Here is a 26,893-nt window from a genome sequence, read left to right as displayed (position 1 = left end):
TAGTGGCAAACTTCTTCAGAAATTACAACTCCACAAAGGAAGAACATTTAAATAGAGACTTAGGCCAAAAAAAACGCGGGACAATTAATCAATTAACAAATACAGCTGGAAAAACTTTCAATATGTTCCAGGATTAAATTAGCCATGTTCAATAAGTAGTATCCTTAAACTAAGGAGTCTACAAAGATAATAGTTCATTTAAGGTTTTATTGGATGATATAAATTTATTTAGGGTTAGTATTCCATATGAATGCTGAGTAATGTATGAATTTTTTTGATAGATTTACATTATATTTAAAGTTATTTTAGTATATACTTTTATGAATAAGGTTGTTTATATATACACTGATTGAAAGTTTTTCCAGCTGTATTTGTTAATTGATTAATTGTCCCGCGTTTTTTTTGGCCTAAGTCTCTATTTAAATGTTCTTCCTTTGAGGAGTTGTAATTTCTGATGAAGTTTGCCACTAAGCAGACGAAAAGCGCTTAAAAGTTATTTTTTCTTTAATTAAATCAAGTGAGTGGATTCAATAGTTGCTGGGACTTATTTGTTTTTTATTCAGTTTTTGATGTTTCGTTACTATTCTCCAGTCTTCATATAATTAACTTGATGGGGAGCTAAGTGAGCGGAAGAATTCAGGCATGGATACTTCTCTGACTGTTGGCCTCATGTTGCATATTCCACAATCTCCTTTGCATTCCTTGGGAATTAGTGTAGTGTTTGATTTAATGATGTTCACTTATTTTTGCAAAGGTTTGCAGACAGACACTGTCACTTTGTTTTGTTTTATGATTTATTTTATTGTTTTTGCTTTTTTCCCTATTTTAATAAATCCTGCTTTATATGTTTATGACTATTGTTCTTAGTTACTTCACGTTGCTTTGTGATAAAGCACCCTAGTAAATATAGTTTTAATTGGAATAATGTACTGCAGTGCAGTGAGTAATTGTCTGCATCATCAGAATCATCACATTGTCTGTACTGTTAGTCTCACACCCTTGGTGCTGTTTCATGTTGTAGAAGCTATTCACTTATCACTTTGAGAAAAAGTTTGTTTGAATTCCGTTCTTTGGTATAGATTCTTGTTTCAAATGTTTCTGTGGGAGGATATGGAGCTCATCTTTGAGCTTACCATTAAAAAAAAATAAAAATTTAAAGAGAAACCCATTTGTTTCAGAGAGTTTATCAGCCTGCTTGAGTCATTATACAGAAATATACATAACACAGAAATGTGTGATAGTGGGAGGTGGGGTTGGGTGTCTCTCCAGGAGATCTTTATCAGAAGATCGAAGTTTCAAAACTTCAAATCTGATATAGTTGACACCATGTGATCGAAGTTTTGAAACTTTGAATCTTTTAAAGGAGATCTCCATACAGCGCGGAAAGGGAAGATTTCCCTTTTCTGCACTGTAGTGCGATCTCGGAGTTGGTATATTTAAATAGTGGGGGGTGTGGTGAGTGCAAGGGGGCTTGACCCCTGTTTAGAGCGTTTAAATGGTTTGTTTTTTTAGGTTGTGTTTTATTACATTTTCAATGTTTCAAAACTTCAATTATATGGTGTCGACCATATCAGATTCTAAATTTTGAAACTTCGATCATGTAATGTAGACCTCTCCAGGTGCAATTACTTGAAGTTTATTGTAAAGTGAAGCACAGTTGAGTGGCCTATCATGTACTGGTCACTTGGTGGCCCATGCACTATTTATTTATTTATTTTATTTATTTATTTATATTTGTTGACCGGGATTGTCCGACTGGACGTAGGTCCATTTTCAGCGGAGGCCCGGGGAGAAAAGCTCCACAGTTAAAATAAACAGACAGTAGTTACATTGGATTACATAGCGATTAACAATTTACATAGCAATTACTTACAACATATTTACAGATGAAGAACATAGTACATCAGTAGACAACTAGAATCTTTATCTGTGAAGTACATAACAGACATTAACAAATATTAAAATAAGAAGTTCCTGCTGTATAAGTACTAGGCTTATGAGCATCTGAGCTTGCTATAATCAAGGTAGTTAGTGGAGTGGAAAGAAAGGTAGTGGGTGATATTAGAGTGCGAGTTGCAAGGGCATAGCCAGCATGTTTTTAGGTGCGCTTTTAGTAAAGTTTTGAAGTGGGTGAATTATGGTACGGAGGTAATTGTGGGTGGGAGGAAGTTCCATAATTTGGCTATGGTGCAAGAGAATAGTGCTTCACCAGCAGAGTTATTGGCTTTAGTGATCTGCAAGTGATTTTTGTTGCTGGATCTTAGTGGTCTGGTGGTGCGATAGGGTTGGAGTAGATTCTGGAGGGATGGTTTACTAGTTTGTGGGCGAGTGAGAGTTGATACCATTGAAGGAGGTGAGGGAGTTCAAGCCAGCCCAGTTCAGCAAGTGTGAGACAGTGGTGACTACGGTAGGATGCCCCTGTGGCCTACCTTATTAATCCCTCCCTGTAGGTGGCAGTCTAAGTCATAGTGTCTGTCTGAGTAATGAATGATATATCAGCTCCCAGAGACATCATGGCACTTAGCTGCACATGTGCCACTCAACAGTACAAGCTTCCTGTGGATTTTTACACACATAATCACATTCTGTTCTGTAGATGTCACCCCTTTCCTCAGTGTGGTTGAGCTTGTATTGGCCTTTTGAGCCTAATCTCCCTCTGCATGACCCCTCAGTGTATATGCTACTAATCTAACTTGAGTTGCCTGGAAAATTGTCCTGCCTGTCATTCTTGTTTAAAATGGACCCCTTCACATTTCCTGGTGATGTTGATCACCAATAACATGCACTCACATTCCTCCATCACTTCTAGTTTTAGGCTTTAGCTCTTCTGTCTGTCATTTACCTTCCCCTCCATCCCACTAATTTTGGGTTCCTATTGAAACAAGGAAGGCATTAAACACAGACAAAGAAAACATTGACCTGAAAAGGTCAATCAACAAAACAATGAAACTAGCAAGAATTTAAAAAAAATGGTATGTGTAGGGGAGCTGTGCCCACTACACCTCCCATACCACCTGCTAATTATATATACTCACTCTGAAATTGCATCACAGTGGGAGAATCGGCAGAAAAAAGACATTCCCCGCTTTACTCCAAAATACTGTTTTATAAATTTGCAGATCAACCTTTTTGGGTTGGTGCTTTTTGCATTCAATATTATGAATGGAACTTCTCATTTTTTGTTGGTTTTCCTCTGGATTCCTTTCAGCAGCTTAATACCTTTTTTCTTTTGTGGTCTCCAGAACTGCACACTGTGCTTAAGGTATGGTCTGACCAAGGCCTTTGTAGAATGGGAGCATTATTTCTTTGCATTTGGAGTTACCACTCCAAAGAATAACACCCCAGCATTCTGTTTTCTGCTGTCACTACCCTCTTAATCTGCTCCTGGTAGTTCAGTCCAGGTGTGATCAACATTCTTACTGTTTTCCTGCTTTGTTACCATCATTATTATTCCTCCATTTGATAACTTCACACACCAGTATTGTTGTGGCCCCATATGCAGTACTTTGCATGTGTTCACTGTGATCCTCAGCTGCCACCTTTTTGCACACTTGTCCAGCTTTTCCAAATCCTTCCCTAGCCTCTTCCTCCATCTTCCACTGCTGCACTTATCTTTGTAACAGGAGCAAAGAGATTGATCCTTTTATGCTTTCTCTCGGGTGCATCTGAGACGAGCACACACTAAAGATTATTAGATCCAGGATATGATCCCTGCAGTACTTATCTTGTCATTTTCTTAATTTCTGACATCATGCCTTTCACCACACCCCTCTATGTCCCTCCCATTTAGTAATCTTTGATCTACTATTCTGATTTTCATGTCATCCTTTTGTGGAAGGCCAGCTGTTTCTTCTGGCTGCATTTCCCTAGAAATTTTAACATTAATTTGGTAGATGTTATGGGACAGGATTTGATGTTTTGTATTTACTGTAACACAACAATTTTGTTTTTTCTTCTGTAGGGGCTTGAGCATCAGCTGGTAAGTGGAAGTGTGATGGATTTACAACAGAGAAGAGATGAAGAAAGAAAGAAAATTCGAGAAGAAAAAGCTCGCCAGGCTAGGAGGGCAGCTATTCAAGTAAGAAGTTTGGATAGGAATTCAGTACAGTTAGGATGGTTATGCCATTCTTCACAATTTTACAACCAAAGGGTATATCCCTATCCTCATAAGCAAGGTTGTTCACTTTTCCTACATGGCATTACATTGTCAATTGTAGTTGTAATGCAGAAAACAAGAAAAACAGATGTATAGGAGCCTCTTCTGACAGCTGGTGTACAAAATAATAAATTGGTGGTAATATTCAACATTCATAATAAGATGTTATGTTTATTTTCTGAGATCGTCATTGTAGGTGGTCTTTGCAATTATTTAGAACATAAAGCTCTTTTTTGGGTAATTGGTGTTGACATTGTAGTGCTGTAGTTGTAGTGGATGCCTTGGAAAAGCAGCACTCCATTGAGTAAAATGCTCATATATTTTCCCTTCTTTTATGCATTAATCAGTGCAATTGGGAGCACGTCTTTCCTAGTTCCTTTGTTGAGATGCAGAATGAATAGTGTAATGAACCCAGTAATTCATAATGTATTGCTTTTTTCAGGTGTGCTGACAGAAGACCATTATCTGTTGTGTGTTGAAGGGGCTTGTGTATTTCATTGAAGGTCTGTGCTATACTTAGTATGACCTCCCCATGTAGGTAGATATGGGGTTGGAGAACAGATTAGAGTCGGCTGGAGTGGGTAGTAATGGCAATCCTTGCCATTTTTTTTTACAAGAGCCTTTATATCAACAAAGAAAAAACCCAGAGAGATGCTGAAATGACAATGTAGAGATGAAATCCTCAGTAGTCTTAAAGAGTCTAGCATATTACTAGGAAAGAGCAGTGGGCAAGGATGAGCAACAGTAGAGATTATGAGGCAACTGTATTAAAGCTGGGTGGACATAGTTACTTAGAGCTGAAAGTTAGATAGTGCAAAAAATTATATACCACTTAAACTTGAAAAGCACCATGAATTAAATCAAGAAGTGGAGTGCCCATTATAGTCAGTGAAAGGGTGTCAACCTTGGCTTTATGGTATAGAGGGATAAAGCCCTAACTGCAACCTAGATGACCCAGATCGAATAGAAGCTGGAGTGCTAAAGTTATCAGGAAAGTTGTGGTGGAAATGATTGGTTATACCAGCTTTTGCCCATCTCTGGGGGGGATATTGATGGCCTTGGTTACCTGACATGCTCCCATGTGAGTGGAGTTTTGCACTCAACCAGAGGCCAAAGGACTGGGGAATGCAAGTCTGGTGATCTCAAGACATAAACAGTAGCCCGCATGGGACATGGGTGTGGGAGCGTGCTCATGGGGGGATATACTTTGCCATTTATGATGGCATGGGTGCTATCAGTTAGGTTGGGGCTAGAGCCAAAAATAGAAATACCACCCTCATGGTTGCATGTATGACAGCCATATTATGGACTGCTGTCACCCTGGTGATGGGGAATGAGGGGTATTGGAAGAGGCTCAGTGGTCAGCTGGAGCAGGGACCAGAAAAGGGGATGTAGAGAGGAAAAAAAGGGTGTCAAAATCAATTCAGTATTACAGACCTCAAAAATGATTCTATGAGTTGGTCAAACTCCTAGGTAAGCCATTCAGCAATAAAATGGTACAAGTTTATGCATAATCTACTGATGAAACTGATTAGGAAGCATATCAGTTTTACAAGGATCTGCAGCGCTGTCTGGATACACCGCCAGAAAAAAAAAAGTGAGGCTGTCCAGTGTCTTCTGGATGCAGCATAAAAAAGTATTTTACAATCAGTATGAGTGACTGGAATATAGACTGTTAATCCAAAAATACCTAGAACAATAAGCAGTTTTGGCCTTGGTGTGCAGTATGAAGCGGGAGGTAGACTAGAAGAATTCTGCCAAGATTGTTCTCTGATCATAGCAAATATTCTCTTTCAGTAGCGTAAGAAGACATCTTTATGTATGGATATCAGATGGTCAGAAGTGAAACCCATTTGACTGTAGTTCACAAACAGGTCTGGAAGAGCAATGTGCATTCAGCAAAACACAAGAGCTGCAGCTGACTGTGGCTTAGACCAACATTCTTATTGTAAGGTTTGGAATCAAATTAAAGAAAATAAGAAAAGCCCTCAGGCCAAATGGATACAAGATCAGTGATATTCCATATGAGTATATAGGGGAGGTGAAGAACAGAGTTAAGTCATTAGATCTGGTGGTTAGAGTATTTAAGATCTATGAGTAGAATTTCAGGATATTGTCCAGCAGGTGACTATAAAAATATTCCAAACAGAAAGTAGAATAAGAAGGAACAGTGGCCAACTGTGGAAGCCTTAGAAGTGATAGAAGAAAGGAGTGCACAAGACAACAGAAAGAGAGAACGAGAGAGAAAAACAGTGAAAAACTGAAAGCAGAGCTCCAGAGAATTTCAAAAAGATGAGGCATATTGAAATGAACAGAGTAAAGAACTGGAAGAAGATAACCAAATGGAAAAGACATGAGATTTCTTCAATAAAAATGTTCCTGATTAAAGATAAAGATAGGAGGGATCTAGCAGAATGTAAGAAGTGATAGGAGTATACAGTACATCTATACGAGAAAACATTTCTAACATCACTAATAAATAGAATGGTATAGTTTCTGATCTAGAGCCATTCTGGTCAGTGAAGTCCAATGGGCCCGCAAAAGCCATGATAATAACATGGCTGCAGGAAATGATAGTATTTGATGCAAATTGATTAACATTCTGAAACTAGTGTCCCATTTCTGCTTCATTCCCTGACCCTCCTTCCTCAGATGAGGATCAAAAATGAAATAGCAACAACAAAAAGTCTCAATATTCCCTAACTTGTAGCAAACTACTTGCTGCAGATGTAGTAAGGAATTGCTACAGTTTAGGAATACTGAGCACTAAAGCACTTAATTTATACAAAAAAAAAAAACTTTCTGTTTACACTGTTGCAAACTGCTTGTTACATTTCAGACCACACACTGAATGCTACAGGACTTGGGTTTGTTGGCAAATGTAATACCAGCTTTTGAAAGCCAGTCTGCATTAAAGAGCTATCAGGATCATCTGATTGCTCCCCCTAAGACTTTGCACTTAGGCAGTTGCCCCCTTCGCCCCACCCTAGCTACTCTGCTGCCATCCTTTGCTCCTCAACATTAAGAGAAAAAATGATCCTACACATGAAGTGGTGTGACCTGTCTGCAAAAAAGAAGTGTTGCCATTAATTTCATTCCTGACATTCAAAAATGCCCGTATAGAAATTAATGCCATTCGATGGCACTACCCATCGAATGGCACCTCCTGTGCACACCTGCAAATGCTTTGCATCTGGAGTTGCTGCCCCTTCACCTTACTCTAGCTACACTTCTCTGAGTCTGAGTTAAGTACATTTTTTGAATGCCTTTAGCATACATTAATAGAAAAACAATACTGACATTTTTTTTCAGTTACATGCATTATACATTATATATGTTTTCTTTTTTTTTTTTTGTTACTAATTGTCATTCACACCAACATTACATAAATTGCTCAGTTCCTGCCTTCCCATAAACCTTAGTCCTCCTTCTGAACTTTATTCTGCAGGTGTTGTGCCCACAAATTCCATTTATTTCTATGTAATTAGGTCCTTTCTTTTTTTAAAGATCCCACCTCCATTTCTTTTATCTCTCGAAAAATATTCAGTGCTTCAATTACAGAAGGTTTAGATTTTGATTTCTGTTTTCTAGTACTTGCATTTTGGTAGCCTGTAGTATTAAACTTAGGCCATACTATGTCTAGACACTTCAGATCCTGTGTCCTAGACAAAAGAATAATTTCCTTAGTTATAAGCATTTACTTGCCTAACATTTCTGACAGAGTACTCTGTAGGGAAATTTTAAGTCTACCAGCTAGTTACACCTCACCCCCCCCCCCCCAAAAAAAAAAACAAAAAAAAAACATGCTCACAATTACCTCTTTCTTTCCCATCACACCTCCAGCAATTGCGGTCTATCTGAGGAAAAATTCTCTGAAGTGTGCCTGGGGTATAAAAATACCCATGCAGGCACTTCCAAGCAAAGATCCTAAACCTTCTGGACTTTGTTGCATACTTGGGAGCCATACAGATGCCCTACCATTGCTTCTTTGTAAACTGCCTTTCCAGTCTTGTTTCCCAATCTTTTTTAACCTCCTCTGATTTGATTTTTATAGCTATCATGCAGTATTTTACGTATTTTATATGCCCTGCTAAGTATCCCTTTTTAACTGCAGCTTCTGACCTTGACTCTACTTAAAGCTCTACCAGAGCTGGTGTTTCACTTACTGCTCCCTTATCCCTTTGCTTGTAGTCTGATATGAATCCATGGTAAGAAATGCTGTTTCTATCTTGCACTCTAATCTTCTGCTTGGCCTCATCCTGCGGTATAACCTCTCCATCTTTAGATATTTGTTTCCAAAACTTTGTTTCTTTTAACAATTTTCTACTGTAAATTTCAGTCCCGTTGTCTATTTTCTATACCTTACTTGGATTCATCCCTGTTGGCAAAATCTACTTTCCCCATTCCCATTTGGCTTAGTTTTTAGAGTACTTTCTGCAGCTTTATGAATATAATATTTTGTATGGTGGTGGTTATTCTCCTAAAAGTGATTTGTCACAATTTGTAAGTGTTATGGTTTTGTTTTGCATGTATTGCACTAGCAGCGTTACTTATAATGAGAACTGTTGTGTGTATGTATTTTCCACTTTGATTTATAACCTTTTGCTTATGTATATGAGCTTAAACTGCAAACCTTTAAAATATCCATTAAATCAGGTTATCCTAAACCACCATGTTCTATGGAGCGGATTTACTTATCCCAATTAATTGTTATTTTCTTTTCCCAAATATATTCTTTCATCTCTTAATTAATTATCCACAACTTCTCCCAATGATTAAAAAAAATGCCTGGCCTGTATATAAAACTAAGAGGACTAAAGACGGTTTCAGTGCTTATATCTTACTGTATATATCCATAGGCAAGAGCTTCCAGTTTCTCTGTTTTTCTGTTCTCTCTTTTTAGTCTCTTGGCATGTATTTTTAGCTTCCATAACCAATTTCTTCTTAATCCAGTTTTGTTACCTAAATACTTCTTATTATGTCCCCATAAATATGGGTGTTGCAGAACCAATTCATATGCAGGTATGGGTCTGGTTCTAAATTTCAAACTTTCAAAACCTCAAATTGCTTATGGTCGAGACCAAAAGATTGAAGTTTTGAAACTTTGAACAGTTTAAATGGAGATCGCCATACAGAGAGGAACGGTATAGTTACCATTTTTCCCTCACTGTAGTGCAATCTTTGGAGTTGATATATTTAAATTGCAAGGGGTGTGCTGCAAAAATGTAAAAAAAAAAATGTATTTATTTTTTATTTAAATTTTTCGACCATAAGCAATTCAAGGTTTTGAAAGTTCGAATTTTAGAAGTAGACCTGTAGGTACATAGCTTAATACTGTAGTGTTTGTCTTAGCTTCATTGTTTTTATGTCCTGAAAGGACTTGAAGCTGCCCAAAATGTTCCACAACACTGAAATATCCTGTTCTGGATTTATCTTGATTAACATGCCAGCTATGTCCTTGAATATGTGTGTCCCCTTGTGTTTTTGCCTGTGGCTCTAAATGTAAATCAAGTAACAATGGGAAAGGGGACACCCCTGAATTTGTTCCTTTGTTTAAACACATCATGTCAGGAAGGAGCCCTCTCATCTTAATTCTTGTCTCTGATCCCTCATATGTTCTCCTAAATAAGCCTATTTGTCCATCAGGGGGTAAAATTGCTACCATTGCCCTTCTCATAAAATCCCACCTGGCTGTATCGAATGCTTCTCTGCTTCAAGACTTTCCAGTCAGAGGGGTAGTTTCTTACATTCTGCTTCACTCTGAATCATTGTTCTGTTAATGTCATTAGATGTTTGCCTTCCCTACACAAAACCAGATTGATCCATATCTATCGGTTATGGCAACACCTTTGCCATTCTGTTAGCTAATTTAGACATACACATTTTATAATCATGGATCTGATGTCGTCAATCTTCATCTATTCTTGACTCTTGTGTTACAGTTCTGATCCTCAGAACTGATCCGGCCGTTATATAGGTCATACCAGCCAAAAAGCTCTCGAACTAAGAGTCTACCATAATGCCCCTCTCTATATCACCTTAGATCTCGTTTGTTGCTCTTATAGAAAGACAAGTCAGCCGACTTTCTCTCTCAGCTGGGTATAATATTAAAATTATTCAGTATCTGTCTAACTTCCTGTATTAGTTTAAACTCTCTTAGTATTTCTTAATCTTTGCCCTATTAACCTTATACCTGTTGGTATTTCTTGTCTACCATTGTTGGTAGTTCCACTCTCTCTTTCCTCTACCATTTGGTAATCTTTCCTGCCATTGTTGGTAGGATTTTTCCCTTTCCTTTCTTTTGTGAGTGTGAGTGTGAGTGTGAGTGAGTGTGTGTGCACGCATGCTGTATCTTTTGTCTGAGTTTCTGCCTCCTTTTGTCTACTATGGCAGAAAAGTCAAAGTCAAGAAAAATAGAATTCCACTGACCACTAAGGCTAAAAACCAAATATATTTATTAATACGTTAGTGCTTTCAGGATAACCCCTTCCTCAGACGTACAACATAACAAAAAGCAAAAAAACATTTTTAAACTCACATAATCCAATCAGCATTAAAAAACAGTTAAACAATTAGTCAGCTGATTAAACAGTTAATTAAACACAAGGTCTCCGCCTTTTTAAAACGGGCTTTAAAGGCACTACACCATTCAGCCCTGGGTATCTACTTGCCCCCAATTCCAAAACCCATCTAGTCTCTCAGTATTCGGTATAATTTACTATATCACCTCCCATAACGTTATTCTTAATATGTTGTAGAGCCATAAAATGAAAATAGTGATCCTGATGTTCATTAATATGTTGTGAAAGGGCATTATGCATGTCACCCAGATGTAAAGCAGATAGATGTCTCAAAATTCTGTCCTTAAACATACAATTAGTCTTTCCTATGTAAAACGAATGACAGCACATCCATCTAGCTAAGTAAACAATATTCTTTGTATTACAAGTAGCAGAAGCTATGGGTTTATAGATCTTATTCGTAAGAGGGTGTCTATATTCAACACTCTTACTAATGTAAACACATGCCTTACATCGTGTACATGGTCTCGTACCTATCTTAATAGAAGACTTGGTCTTGGTATTAAAATTGTCACAGAGGATATGTTTCAAATTCTTATTCCTTTTAAATACAAAGTTAGGTGACTCTCCTACCAAGTTTCTCAATGAGTCATCAGACTGTAGAATACCCCAATTGTTCCATATACCTGCCCTATATCACTACTATATGTACGATGTACATTAAGCCTATTCCCATTCCTATTGACTTTCTTTCTGTTAGCCCTAGCAACAGAATTATTGGCCCCTGTATTCATTTCATGGGAGGGGGAAGAAAGTTGCAATCTATTAGATATACCCTGTGTAGAAAACCAGGGTGCCAATGCACCTTCTCTGGATCCCAGTACCACACTAATCTTCTTTTCTATGTCTGCTCGTTTGTAACCCCTAAGTATCATATTATTAATAAAGTGCTCCATTTCATCCTTTAAAGTCCCTTCGTCTGTAGATAATCTAGATAGCCTAAGCACTTGTCCTTTTATGCTTGCTGTCCTTGGCTAGTATGCCATTCTTCCAACAGATTTTCCTAAAAATCCTAGTATTAAATATACCATCAACAAACTGATTAATTATTTAATTGTTTTTTAATGCTGATTGGATTTTGTGAGTTTAAAAATGTTTTTTGCTTTTTGTTATGTTGTACGTCTGAGGAAGGGGTTATCCTGAAAGCGCTAACGTATTAATAAATATATTTGTTTTTTAGCCTTGGTGGTCCGTGGAATTCTATTTTACTTGGTTTGCGATTTTTTTGGACCTCGGACCTTTGGTTCCTTCTTCCTGGTTGAAACTCTGAAAAGTCAAAGTCGACAACTGGTTTTAATCAGTGCTAAGAGTACGGCAGGAAAATACCAAACTCTGATGGACACGACAAATGCGTATATTGTTTTTGTGTTTCTTATTTAGACCTAGAGTGCTCTATCTGCCAAGGCTTCAGTACTAGGGCCTGGTAGAGCGTAGAAATAAACTTATACTTAAAGGACTTCTTAAATCCCCCTTTGAAGAAGCTTTTTTCACGGCCGACCAGTCTCCAAAGGCCTCTGGTTCAAAATCTTGTCATTCGGTGCCGACATCTCCATTGGCACCGACATCTAAAAAACATAAGTAAAAGCAAGGAAATAGTCACAAAGCAGTAGCTTTAATGTTCAACCAGCACAGCTCATTCAGTAAGCTCTTTCCTCTAATGCTAGACTTCCTCAGACTGAATGAGAAAAGACAAAACACCTCTTCTATGCAATAAACAAAGCAATTAGGTAATTGAATAATTATGCAATTAATACAAATGACACAATTTAAGAATATATTTATAAGCTCAGGTTTGAATACAGCTTAAAAATCAGTAGTAAAATGTATAAATACTTGTATGTATGTATTTATTGCCAATGTTTAATGTTTTAACCCTTTTTTTTAAATAAATTTAAAAAATGTCTTTGTCGTTGAGGCCAGGGGGAATACTTGCATTCAGTTTGACTATCCAGCAGTATTTCCTCCGATCTAATTCTTCTTCTGCTTGAAGTCTGTTGTCAAAATCTAGTACCTTGTCCAACACTAAAAATCTAAAAAAACCCTTACACTTGGCAATACTATAATGCTTTCCCCATGTATTGGTAGTATCTCCCTTTTTAATAGCATACAGATGGTCATGTATTCTGCTATAAAGTTTCCTGGTAGTTCTACCAATGTAATATGAAGCACATTCAGAGCAAAAAGATAAATAAACTGCAAATTTACATCTATAAACATTTGTATTCAGCACTTTAATTCTAATATTGTTGATGCAAATGTCTGCTGGACCCTTAAATAAATATTTACAATAACTACAATTTAAACACTTCCAAACCATTTCTTTTTCTTTTCCAAAATATTTTATTTTATCTTGAAAAATATTTTTAAAATTCTTCCCTTTTTATTAATAAAGGTGGGAACATCACCTACCACTTTTCTAACATTCGAGAAGCTACTTAAAATTTTCTAGTGGTCTCTCAGCAGATTCTTAATCTGCTTGCCATCTAAAGAATATGGGACAACCATCCCAATCTCATAATTTTTGGCTTTAAATTTCATTTCTTGTCCAGTAGTCTCACTCTGTTTTCTCAGTGTCCCCCTGTTCTCCTTAATTTCATTAAGTTTTTCTTTAACAATATTCTCAGGATATCCTCTTACTATAGATTTGTCACACAGGTTCTTACCTTCTTCAAAGAATAAATCCTCACAGTCTGTTAAATCACTAAATATTCTTAATTGCCCTTTACAGTATTATACTTCATATTCATGAGGTGCATACTACCATACTGTAAATAAGTATTATTTTGAATTTTCTTTTTATAAATCTTTGTAAGAAACTTCTTTCCTTCTTTGTATACCTCAACATCTAAAAAATGAGTACCTTTAAGATTGTAATTAAAAGTGAAACTCAAATATTCACAAGCATTATTAACTTCACCTAAAAAAAACACAATAACTCATCTTGGTCACCCCTCCAAATAAAAAAAAAGGTAATCGATGAAACAGCCATAATATAAAACATAGCAATAGTATTCATTTTTCATAATATATTCTTTTTCCCCAGCTGTCATAAATAAATTGGCATAACTAGGGGCCATAGCAGCCCCCATAGCAACTCCATTTATTTGTTGATAAAAAACATTGAATTCAAAAAAATTGTATGACAATACAACATCCAAAATCAGTGAAACTCCATCTGCGTCATAAAACTTAGAACTTAATAATTCCATTCTAACATACTCAGCACCAATAATATTGGGTAGTACAGTAAACAAAGACTTTATGTCCATAGTAACCAAAAAATCAGATTCCCCTACTTCAGTTTTCTTGATAATTTTAGTGAAGGCAAATGTGTTATGTATACTTGTTTCCACTTCCTTTTGTAGCTTTTTGTCAAAAAATACAGCCATGGCTTCTGTCTTGCTGCCACCACTGACAACAATCGGCCTCAGCAGTGGACAATGCTTTTCTCATTCAGTCTGAGGAAGTCTAGCATTAGACGAAAGCGCTTACTTGAATGAGCTGTGCTCTGCTGGTTGAACATTAAAGAAACTGTTTTGTGACTATTTTCTTGCTTTTGGTTTTTTGGTGCAGTTTTCCGTATTTACAGTAATAGAAAACATAAGTACCCGTCTGTTGTTTCCTTTTTGGAACTGAAGTCAAAGGTTCCAAAACTCATGGAATGGACAGAATCCTTGGCACCAACCACTACTATGGTGCCATCTACACCAGCCACAGCACCAGTAATGACTCTGGCGTTGAAACCTGCATCTTTCATTTCCACGTAGGTGCCATCTTCTGCTGCTTCGCAGCTTCTACCTTCTGCTTTGGTGCCAAAGACTTAAACTTTCTAAACACCCAGGGTGAAATATTCCACATCCATCGACCCCTTTCTGGGTCATCTCCCTAGCTCATTTATAGAGAGGCCAAAGTCTCTCTCTCTGGTTTGTCCATTTGTTGCACCAGGAGTCTTTCTGAAGTTGACATAGTGAGGCTGCTGGATCCGCTGCTGACAGCTAGGGGAATCTAACTCCATCTTCTCAGCCCCTCTCCCTCCTGGAGCAGTGGAGTTTTCCCCCCAAGCACTCTGATATATATTCCTCCTCTGACATTCTTGGAGGTTTTAGAGCCGTCGACTCCAACCACACAGATTCCAGTAGCCCCAGCTCCGACAACGTCCTTGCCTTCCGTTCCAAGCACAGCTCTGACTCCCCTGGTGCCTTTGGAACCGAAGGGTCCCTGGCATCAGGCCTCCACAGTTGGGTCTGGAGGGTTTCAGCCTACTGCTGTTTTTTATTCAGAGTCATCCTTAGCACCTTGAGCTACGGCAGTTGGGGGGTTTTCCTCTGCCCTCGACTTGGAGGTGGGTCTCTGTGGACAGGGTGTGAACCTGGTTCTGAGTTTGTCTGTCTGGGTTCCGGGCTCCCATTCCTTCTCAGGGGGCCCTGCCTTTCAGGCTGTGGAAAGGGATTTGGCCACTGCTAGTGCCCAGGTGGCTCCTCTGTTACTGGAGTCTCTCACCTCTTGACCCCTGCTTACCCAGAGCTTCCACCAACCTCCATACCCGGAAAGTTAGCTCCAAGGATACAAGAGATACCGAAAAAGGATCACCCCTCTTCCGATGTTTCCACTGAAGAGCCCCCTTGTAAGAAGCTGTGTAGGATGAAACACCTGGACTCCCCTGAAGAGTCCATCACCTAGGGCACAGATTTCGATGAGGGGAGGACCCCCCGTCACCCCCTGAAGACATCTATTTTGGAGACATTCTAGAGATCCTCAAACAGAGGGGTAACTGGAAGTCCAAAGACCCTTCCTCTGAGGAGTCTGTGTACTTGCAGACCTTTGGAGCTCACCCATCTACTTTCTGGTTGACGCCTCCTACTGATGATCTCATTTAGTTGATCACTCAGCGAGCTCGGAAGACTGCTGACGTGATAGAACCAATTCCTCGGAGACCAGAAAAATGCTATCCACTCCAAAGGACCATCAGTACTGGGCAAAATGATTAGCAGTAGATGCCATGGTGGTGGCGGCTGCCACTAAAAATGAACTAGCTGAGGAAAGTTCCTCTGTTCATCTCCCTAACCAGGAGTCAAGGGAAATGGACAGATTTGGAAAGTGGGTTTATGCATTATCGACCTTTACCATTAGGTCCTTGAACTTCATGGCACATTTCACTAGGCTCCAGAGGGATCTGATCAAAGAGCTGTCTAATATCCTAGCAGGAGCTGCAGCTGAGGCGGTCTAGGAAAAAGTGGCCTCCCAGTTAGCTAACCTGGAGTCTGTCTCTAATTTGTCCATGATGCTCATTGCATGTGCAGCCGAAGGGCTGACCAGGTCAGCTGGTTCATGTGTTCCAATCCGATGACACGCTTGGATGCGCCTGAGTCAGTTTGTGGAGCCATTCAAGTCTTCCTTCATCAATGCTCCTTTTGACAGAACCTCCTTGTTCAGCCCCAAAGTTAAAGAAACTCTATCCAGGTGTAAGAAAGATGGAAAAGACGCTGTCTGCAGTGGGCATATATTTTTCTGGTCACCAATGAGCCTATTCCAGGAATCAGAGGAGTGAGAAGATGTGGATCAGAAAGTTCCAGAGGGCTTTCCAGGACACACGTGGTGCAGACAACCCTTGGGGCAGAGGGGGGATCTCTAATGGAAGACTCCATCCTAGAGGCAGAGGTGGCCCGCAGAACCAGGGTTCCAGGGAGTCCTTCTCTAGCCAACCCTATCAGCGCTCCTGAAAGGAGGCCCGATTGCTTACCTGTGGGGGTAGTCAAGGGAAGATTTTCTTTGCACCCAACAGCCTGGCAACAAGTAACCACAGATGCCTGTCTGCTGAGAATTATTTCCTGAGGTAATCTTATCTCTTTCTCTCTTTATCCAAGAACCCAAACAAGACTCCCCAATGTTCCACCCAATCAAGAGGGATCAAGCAGCCTTAGAAATACAAAAGCTGCTAGAAAAAAGTTATCCCAGAAGTCCCAACTGACTTGATTGGATCCGTATTTTACTTGAGGTTTTTTTTAGTACCAAAAAAGACATGTGACTTGAGACCACTTCTGGATCTCAGCATTCTAAACAAATTTGTTCAACAGTCCAAATTCCGGATGGTCACGGTTCAGTCTATACTTCCCTTTCTAGAGGAAAATGATTGGATGTGCTCAATAGACCTTCATGATTTGTATTACCACATAAAAATGCTCAAGAAGTTTTCTTATCTTTTGGCTAGGAGTCAGCCACGATCAGTTGAGGGTGCTGCCTTTTGGTCTCACTGCAACCCCCAGGGTGTTTACTAAATGTATGGCAGCACTAACAGCTCACTTCAAACTGCACGGATTCTGGGTGTTTCCATATCTAGATGACTGGCTCATCACTCCTTCCACCAGACATCTACTGCTACAAGCAACAGAATTCACCCTACAATTGTTCCTGCGTCTAGACATCACGGTCAGTCATACAAAGTCTGAACTGACTCCCTATCAGGATATGGAATTCATCAGAGTCTAAACACCCCCTCATACATTGCCTCACTCCCCCTTCACAGATTACAGAAAATAAAATCTAAAGTTCATTCTCTTATACTCACAAAGTACCAGCATTACTGGTGCTTCAAGCATTGGGGTCATGGCAGTGGCTATCACTGTGGTCCCACTAGTAAGATTTCACATGAAGTTACTGCACTAGCTTCTTGAAAATCAATGGTCTATTCTAAACCATCCAATGAACCACCCCATTTTTATTGCCAATTGCTGCAGAAAGGACTTATCCTGGTGGATGGAATCCGAACAATTCTTTTGGGCCGCCCCTTTGTCCCTCCTCACCCCAAAGCCATAGTGACCATGGATGCCTCCCTGATGGGGTGGGGCTGGGGGATGTTATCTGGGAAAAGATGTTCCAAGGCACTTGGTCCCCAATAGAAGCCAATCTGCATATCAACGTCCTGGAGTAGAGGGTGGTGCTACTAGCTTTGCAAGCATTTCAGTATGCCCTCCCTCAAGGAACAATTGCAATTCATTCAGACATGTTCATAGTCTGGTACAGCAGCAAGCAAGGGGGAGCCAAATCCTATTCCCTGTGTTGAGAAGCCCTCCATGTGGCAATGGGCCATTACCTCCAACCGCTTTCTGACAGCAACGCACATCCCGGGAAGTTCCAAAGTGATAGCGTACAAATTGAGCATATGCATTCTACTGCCTCACAAGTGGTCTCTCATAGTGAAGAAGGTCTTTCATCTCTGGGGCCAGCCTTGCTGCAACCTTTTTGCATTACCCCAAAACAACAAGTTCAGAAGCTATTTTGTCATAATCCTCCCTCGGGGGGAATCCTTGAGAGACGCTGTTCTCCTCGATTGGCCCCCTGGTCTCCTCTATGCCTTTCCTCCTTTCCCCTCTGATCCCTCTCTTTCTCAAGAAAGCAGCCAGGTTGAGAAAAAAAGTAATCCTCATTGCACCTTACTGACCTCGACAAGTTTGATTTCCCTTCCTATGTCCTCATCTAGTTTACCGTCCATGGATTCTGGACCCAGTTCCAGACCTTCAGTCTAACCCTGAAGGACTAGTGCATCCCACTCTCAAGCTAATTGCTTGGTTCCTCCAATTTTGTTAGTCACCAGGCATAATATGATATACCATCCCCAGTGCGAAAAATTTTGCTGGCATCACATAAACCATTCACCAGGAATCTCTGCGTCAGTAAGTGGAAGAGATTCCCAGTCTGGATTTGTGATAATGGCCTTGACCCTTTTTCAGCTCCTGTGGAAAACGTTTTAGAATTTCTGGCCATCCTTTTTGCTAAAGGAGCTTCCGCTTCTACTGTTAAGGTCATTCTAGCTGCCATCTCTAATTTTCTTAATGGCTTCGGAGACCTACCCTTAATTTCACATAGACTATGTAAGGTCTTTCTCAAGGGAACTATTGCATTAAAGCCTCCATTTAATGACCCTGTACTCCCATGGGATCTAACTGTTGTTTTACAATCACTGGTACTTGCCCCTCTTTGAACCAGGGGCTACTTGTGGCTTAAAATGCTTCTTCTTATGGCTGTAACCTCAGCAAGATGAGTTTCTGAATTGCAAGCCTTATGTTCAAAACCCCTTTACTTAAATTTCCATAAGGATAGAGTTGCACTCCGCACCAATCCATCCTTTCTTCAGAAGGTAGTCTCAGAGTCCGACATTAATCAAGCCATAGACTGACCCATCTTCTTTCCCAATTTTGTTAGATGTTCATAGACAATTATGTTTCTGCCTCAGACTTCAGGAAATCAGAACAATAGTTTGTTTCCTTTTCTGGTGCAGCCTTAGGAAAATCTGTTTCTAAGGCTACCTTGTCAAAATGGGTAAGAGATTGCATTACTTACATTTATAACAGAAAAAATCTAAATTTACCTGCCGGTGAAGGCACATTCCACCGGCTCGATGGTTACTTCAGCTGTTTTCCATTTGAAGGCTTCCATGAGTGAAATATGTGCAGCAGCAGTGTGGGCTACTCCGCATACCTTTATTACTTATTACAAATTGGATTTGGTCGCCATGGGAAGAGTCACCTTTGGTGCTATGGTTCTCAGGAATATCCTTTCTTAGGCTCACCAAGATCTAAAGTAGCTGGGGACTCTGTCCCAAGAGTCAAGAAGAGATGAAGATTGACAACATCTGATAAAGAAGTTGTCTTACCATAACATTCCATCTGTGTTGTTGATTTTCCTCTCTTCTTGGCATCTCACTCTCCTTCCCCCTCCTGTGGATTCCTGGAGGAGTGAACCTTTGTCCTGGGTCTTTTGTTAGGACTCACCTTGGACATGGCTTCTTCATTTAGTTTAGTTTCTGTCTGTTTTTCTATAAATCTGCAAACTCGATCTGAGGTGATGTAGAGAGGGGTGTTGGGGGTAGACTTTTAGCTTGAGAGTTTTTTTGGCTGGTGCAAACTGTATAATGGCCGAATCGGTTCCGAGGATTGGAGCCATAACCCAATAGTCAAGAATAGATGAAGATTGACAACAGAGATGGTTCTTTTTTAAGACTGAAATGGGTTCGTATGAAGTTGGGTCTGAAGGGTCTTCCCCCTTTTTAGGTAATAGAGCCACCACAGCTTTCTTCCAAGATGCTGGTGCTTCCCCTCTTTTTAAAGTACTGTTAAGTAAAGTCTTCCAGATCTTTACCACATTCTTCCCTCCTGACTTGCAAACTTCCATGGGAGTACCATCTGTTCCTGGAGACTTAGTTTATTGAGTACAAATTACTATTTTTATTTCATCTCTTCTTCTCTTAAATGGTTGAGCCTCACCTTACTCTAACATTGGCATAATTAAGTCTTCCATAAATCTTTCCCTTTGTGCCTTTTCATGCTTTCCTCATTCCTCTGCTTTATAGAAATTTTCAGAAAATCTCTGAAGTATCACTAACATCAATACAGGATATCTGGTAATTTTTCTTGTCATCAGCTCCCTAAGCTTGGAGACCACCATTTCTGCTTTCTGTTGCCCAAGTCATTGTGCTAATTATTTTTGGGCTGTGGAATTATCAACAATAGTTTAACAGCAGTCTTTCTAAACCTGTGCATATTATCTAAATACTCCCTTATTTCCCATTTACAATTTGCAGTTGTTTCTCTTCCTTTTTTATTTGATTCCCTTTTTTGCAATGCTTATACAATTGTCAGCTCCTCTAAATAATTCCCATTACCTCTTGCCCATATCTCTCTTGCTTTCATTTCTTCTTTATTTTCATGTTATTCTTCCCGCTAGCAAACACTTAGAAATTTCTTTCTTCTCCAGTAACTCTTACGTAGTGTCTTAATTTCCCTTCTTGTTAACAGGTAAGTAGGAGTGCTAGTGTCTCCTTTTTACTTCATTACCCTGCATCTTTATCTAATTGTTGGTGCATGATCTGAATCATTATCGGATGCATGTCAAATCTTTCAATTACATACATATGGTCCTGTGAAATATAATTTCTATCCAATCTCGTCCAGTTATTTTATGTTGGGGAATAATGTGCTTTTCTGTGTAAGATCCTACTACTGAATTCACATCTTTCATACCAAATATTCTCGTATATTTCTTCAAAAATATATCTTCTTTTATTTTCCCTTCCGTGTCCCCTTGATGCATCGTCACTGTTACAAGTCCGTCTCTAGTCCCTACCAATAAATAAAACTCCCTGCTGAAATTTTCTTAAGCTCCATACTAGCAGTTTTTGGTGCAACATAAGTACATGCCAGCATAATCTTCCTCCTTTGAAAATAGCCCTTACGCCATAAATCCACCATTATTGTCTTTTTTCTGTTCTGTCATTATTGTCAGCCCCATTAGCAGTTAGTATTATTACTCCACTTTTCCTTTGTCCCGGATATTCTGCTGAATGTCCATTCTGAAATCCTTTCTTTGTCAAATTCACATGTTCATTTTTTATTTTATTTTATTCTTATTTTGACATTTGTTAATCGGGTATGTCTAACCGAGCATGTGCCCTTTTTAATCAGAGGTCCGGGGAGAAAAGCTCCATACAGAACATTTAAAGCCGAGATAACACAAAGTACAGAAAACTTCAAATACCTGACAGATGCTAAATGCAGAAGTAACTCTAGGTGCATAAAAATCTCAAAATACAGTACAAAATAAAACAATCTGCAAGAAAGGAAGAAAAATATTAAACTACTGCTAAGTAAATAGTTGAAAATATGGTACATAGGAGGAAGAGAAAGGCCAATTAAGCAATAGATTGAATATTTGCCTATGGAGCTAGGGAAGCTGTAATAAACTTGTGTCTTGCCTTTTTTTAGATCTTTCAAAGGCTTTTGACACTGTTTCTGACAAGCTTCTACTTCAAAAACGTTCTCAGCTAAACATTTCTATCCCCACTCTAAATTGGTTCTCTAGTTACCTGTCCAGTCGCTTACACGCAGTTAAATGGCAAAATTCCATCTCGCTCTTTCTGCCAGTTCAGACCAGTGTTCCTCAAGGTTCAATTCTTGGCCCCCTCCTTTTCAACCTCTTTAACAATGGCCTACACACTGCCAGCAATCTCTCCCCTATCATACAGTATGCAGATGATTCAACTTTGATTTCCATTTCTGACTCTATCAGTAACCTCCACCATATCACCCAGTCTTCATTTTACTCTGTTGAGAAGTGACTCTCTCTAAAACTAAGCTCTTACTATTCCTACCTAAAGCTCTAGCCCATCACAAATCCACCTTTCTCATATCCTCACTAAATGGCACCATCATATCACCAGATTTACACACTAAACTGCTAGGTGTCATCATTGACGACCAGCTCAAACTAGACCTCCACATACTTCATTCTATAAAGAAAACACACCAAAAACTGGGCATGTTATATAGAAACAGCAAATTCCTGACCTCCAACTCTAAACTACTGCTAGCCCAATCCTATCTCCTCCCTGCCCTCCTCTATGGCTCCCCTCTATTTTCCAATTTACAATATAACCTGCTGGCAAAACTTGACCAAACTTAAAACAAAATTGCTAGATTTGTCACCAGCAGCCCCTATAAATCTCATCACTGTTCTGCTCTCAAAAAACTACATTGGCTCGAATTCCCACACCTTCTGACCAAATGTCATTTGATCCAAGCTTTCCGAATTCTTAATTCTAACTGTGACTGTCCATCTCTGTCCAACCTGATCTCCTAGTACACGCCTCCCCGATCCCTGCGCAGCTCTGATAAACTCTTTCTACAAGTCTATAAACCCAATATTAACATAGGTAAAATACTTTATAAACACTCCAGCTCCCTTATTTGGAATAATCTTCCACTACATATTAGAAGTCATACCTCTCTTCCTAACTTCAAACATGACCTTATTTTGTACCTCCATAACAACCCTATATGTACTTGTAACCATCCTACTTAACTCCTCCCTTTCCATATTCCCATTTCTCCACTAGACTTATCATTAAGACCTTTTTTCTTTTTTCTTATCTTACTTTATCCAGTCTACTCTTCTTTCTATACCCTCACTCTTTATGTAATTTACTTTATCCTACTGATCTTCTTTTTTTTCCTTCCTTCCTCTAGATCACTTCATTCCTCCTCTACTCTTATCTTCTTTTGTACTTTCCTTCTTCTGACCTTGTATAAAGCTATGTACTATTCCTTGGATTACATTTATTTTCTTATCCATTGTATCCATATGTTTGTTTTGCTCTTTATATTGTTAACTTGTCTCTGTTTGTATGTATTTGCATGTTTTGTTTGGGGCTTTTCCCCTCGGGTCTCCACTGAAAATGGGTAATTTCTTACCCAGTTGGACTAACCCGGTTAACAAATGTGAAATAAATAAATAAATAAATAAATGGGTATGTCGATTAGAAGAATCAGGAATTTTAAAGCATCACACTAATGTGCTACTTGTATTAGAGGAAGGGGTGAAAGTGATAGGCAAGTGAGGTGAAGTGAAGGATGGTGGGGACAGAGTAAGGTAGGGTATTAGGAAGTTAGATGAGAGGGTATAAGAGGAGGTGGTAAGAAGGTGAGGTAGTTAGATAAGAGGATATAAGGGGGGTGGTAAGAAGGTGAGGTATCAGGGGAACAGGAGAAATGGATGGGAGGAAGAGATTAGGCTGGTTTTTAGCAGGGAAAGAGCCATGAGTTCAGCAGAGTCTCTTATTATGCCCTTTTGAAGTTGAGGGTATTGGATATAGTTGTGATGGTTAGAGGAAGTTTGTTCCAGGCCAGGGCTGCAGAGTAGCTGTATAGGTGGTGGCCCGTTATTTTGGGCTTGTAGATTTCCAAGAGAAACACGTCAGAGCTCCAGAGAGAACAATTGGGATAAAAGGTGATGAGGGACGAGATGGCGGGAGGTAGGTTTGTTTATAATGGAGTGAGTAAGGAGCAGTTGAGCTAGGAAGAAATGGTGAGAGAGTTCAAGCCAGTTTAGGGATTTGAGAGACAGGCAGTGGTATGAATTGTAGAGTTTATTTGTAGCGAACCTAATGTCTTTATTATATAAGAGTTCAAGTTTAGTCTTTAGAAGGGATTGTAAGTTGGTTAAGATTGGAGAGACATAAAGTAGACTGGAAGCAGACTGAGAAGAAGATAGGTATAACAAGGAAAGGTCTAGAGTCCTTGGTGAGAAATTTGTTGTATCTATAGAGAAAACCTAGTTTTTCGTGAGTCTTTTATGCAGTTTTGAACATGTACATGAAAATTTTAGTTGATCTTCAATGATAATGCCCAGGAGCTTAGTGTGTGTTTCTACATTTATTGCAGTGTTGTCGAGGGATGTAATAGTGAATGAAAATTTAAGATGAGAGAGAGATTTTGGGAGAAAAAGAGACGTGTGGGTTTTTTTGGGGATTGAGTACAAGTTGATTGTTGGCCATCTTTCGAAGGAGTTGAAGGAGGTTTGAGTTAGTGTGGAGGTGTAGTAGGAGCTTGAGTATAGTGAGATTGGAAGCGTCACTATTCTGTGTTCCTTTGGTAATGGAATCAATGAAACAGGACTTGAGTATAGTGGCTGTATCCATGGGAGAGTTGTTAGAGTAAGGGTTAGATATACTAGGACAACCTGGGTAAAGAATCTTGATGGTGTTCCAGAATTTTTTAGGATTGTTATGATGGTGTGTTTGAGGCTTTAGACAGAATTTTTTTTTGTCTTCATTATTGACTTGTTTTTTAGTGAGTTTGGGGAGTTCTTTATAGGTTTGGAGGTGAATGGGGGATTTTGTTTTTAGTCAGTTCTTCCATGTATTATCCATGTTGTGCATTAGGTAGGGAGTGGTCTGAGAAAGTGAAAGTGCAAGGAAATATTTCACTCTGGTTTTCCTAAGGGAAGCAAGGGAATTGAGAATGTTTAGAAAAATACCGTTAAATTTGAGAAAAGCACCCTCAATTGGTCGATTAAAGAGAAAGGACCAGTTTATGGTGTTTGTTGTTGAACTTGTCAGGGTTTAAGTTAGTGAGACTACGGCACTCTTCGCATTTGTGTTGCCTAATTTGGTGAAGGGAGTACCTTTTGAAGTTGGTTGATTTACTGTAGTGGGTAGGGGGTGAAATTAGTCACTTGAAGCCATGGAGATTTATATTAGAGGTAAGGGAGTCAGTGGTCGAGGTTTGCAAGTCGATGTTGACATCCCCCAAAATTATTGTTTCATATGATATGTAGTGAGTGATCCAGGAGAAAATATGTTCAAGAATGGAGATGTTTTTACCTGGGGTGATGTGTATATATAGCAGCAATCATAAGATTTTTGTGATTGTTTGCATCTGACTATTAAGAGTTCAGCAGAGTGAAAGTTGGGAAGTGAAATGGACAAAGGGGATGGGTTAAGATGGTCAGACTATATTATACCTACACCTCCTCCTTTTTTATGGACCCTGTCAGAGCAGAAGATATTGTACCCATGGGAAGAATTTTGTCAGTGATGTGGGGTTTAAGCCAAGTTTTGGTGCAAATTATTATGTTGGGTGAGTGTTGGGCAGTCAGTGAGTGAAATTCACTGACTTTGAGAATGCTCTGAATATTCAAAGAGCTTGTGATAAAGCACTTGGTATAAGCCTTGGAGTGAGAGGCAGATGGGGGTGTGGGGAAGGTAGGGGAGTGGGGGCCAGGGTTGGGATGGATATCTCCTGATAAGAATATACTTTTGGTGATGTGTTTCAGTGTAGGTAACTTGGAAGCATTGGTGGAGTATTTAGACTTAGTTTTGTGAGGGTGTGGGGTGGTCGACTAATCTGATATTGTGTAGGAGAGGGTTAGATGGGTTAAATAGATAGGGTGCTATAGTGATACACTAAGGTTGTTCCAAGTTCTATAGTGGGTGGATAAGAGTGGGAGGTAAGTTTATCCGAGACAGTTCAAGTTGATAGGAGGAAAGGTGAGAGAGTGGGATGAGGAGTGGAGACGTAGAAGAGAAACATTCTTAGGGAAAGAAGGAAAGTAGGAGTGGTGAAAGTTAGAGAGAAACTGAGTAGGAAAGAAAGGTGGGTAGCCAAGTGGTGGAAGACTAATTTTGGATGTAGAGGCGAGGGGATGGAATTTGCTGTTGGGAGAGCTAAGGAGAAATGAGTATAGGAAATGGTGAATAAAGTGTATGTCGTTTAGAGTGAGGGTATGTATTACTGGTGGAGGTGTGAGATGAGGTAGAGTGAGGAGGTGTGGTTTAAAGAATAGTAAAGTGTGTCAACTGGTAGAGGTTAGAAGGTAGAGGAGGTGTGGTAAAGAGAAAGGTTGAGAGTGTCAATTGTTGGGAATGAACAGGAAGAGATGGAGTAGAGGGTGAGGGGAAAAGAAGAGTGAGTATAAATTTAGAGTAAATGGGGTGGGTGGGACTTGGGGAGTAGGGTAGAGAAGTGGAGTGAGCCTAAGTGAAGTGAGGGCAAATGGAGGGGGCTGAACCAGACAGAAATCAGTAAGGAAATGCTGCTTTTTTGAAAATGTTTGTACTATTTGACTGAAGCAAAATGTTGTATATGCTATTTTATTGTAGCTATAGGAATGAGTGCAGATAGGAGTCTAGTAGTGTTGCAGACAGGGTTTGAAAAGTGAATATAAAGAGAGAAGCTAAATAAGTAAATAAATAACGAAAGTATGGAAGATGGTGGGGGAGAGTGGAGAACAGGGTCAAAAAGTAGGTGGGAAGTTGCAATAGAGAGGGCAATACTGCTAAATAAAGGCAGTAAGGGAGAAAGGAAAACAGAGTAAACTATGGGTTAGGAATATAGGACAGGTTATGTACAGGTTGCCATAAATTGTGTATTGTAGGAGGGGAAGAAGTGGAGAGTAACAGGGAGAAAGATGATGACTAATACAGCTTTGAGGAGGTATGGACCAGAAATAAGTAAGACAGCAGAACACATTAAACATACAGTAGTAGGCTGCAGGCAGTCATGGATCTCAGGGGTCCGTGACTTGGTGGGAGACTGTTTACTTGTGGTCAGGAATGGTGGGGCAGTTGGTATTGGGAGATTGAAGCGAGTCCTTAACCTGTTAGCTAATAACATGTCACCATTGAGAAAGGGTAAAAACTCAAGCATAACTAGAAGGGTAAAGAATTTCAATCTTAACATGTCTCCTGCAGCATTGCTATTTGCGCACTATATTTATTAATATAATTGAGTGCTCTTTACTTTTTGTCTGTAACTGTAAGGCCATTTAAATTCCATTATAATATGTAAAGAACAACCATTATGATAGAAAGCTAGTACAGTGTATT

The 26,893-nt window shown here is 39.4% G+C and overlaps 1 protein-coding gene across 3 annotated transcripts in view; it reads left to right on the top strand.

Moving 5' to 3' along the window:
• CEP131 (centrosomal protein 131) overlaps positions 1-26,893 on the top strand; it is a 1,433,457-nt gene that overhangs the window by 439,124 nt on the left and 967,440 nt on the right. For all 3 annotated transcript variants that reach the window (XM_044085078.1, XM_044085077.1, XM_044085076.1), the window contains exon 9: positions 3,962-4,078. In XM_044085078.1, the coding sequence (XP_043941013.1) occupies positions 3,962-4,078 (117 nt within the window). The remainder of the gene's footprint in view (positions 1-3,961; positions 4,079-26,893) is intronic.

This window comes from Protopterus annectens, chromosome 10.part0 (genome assembly GCF_019279795.1).
Source record: "Protopterus annectens isolate FY-2018-M chromosome 10.part0, PAN1.0, whole genome shotgun sequence".
Taxonomy (NCBI): domain Eukaryota; kingdom Metazoa; phylum Chordata; order Ceratodontiformes; family Protopteridae; genus Protopterus; species Protopterus annectens.
This window is presented reverse-complemented; position numbering and strand designations above follow the sequence as displayed.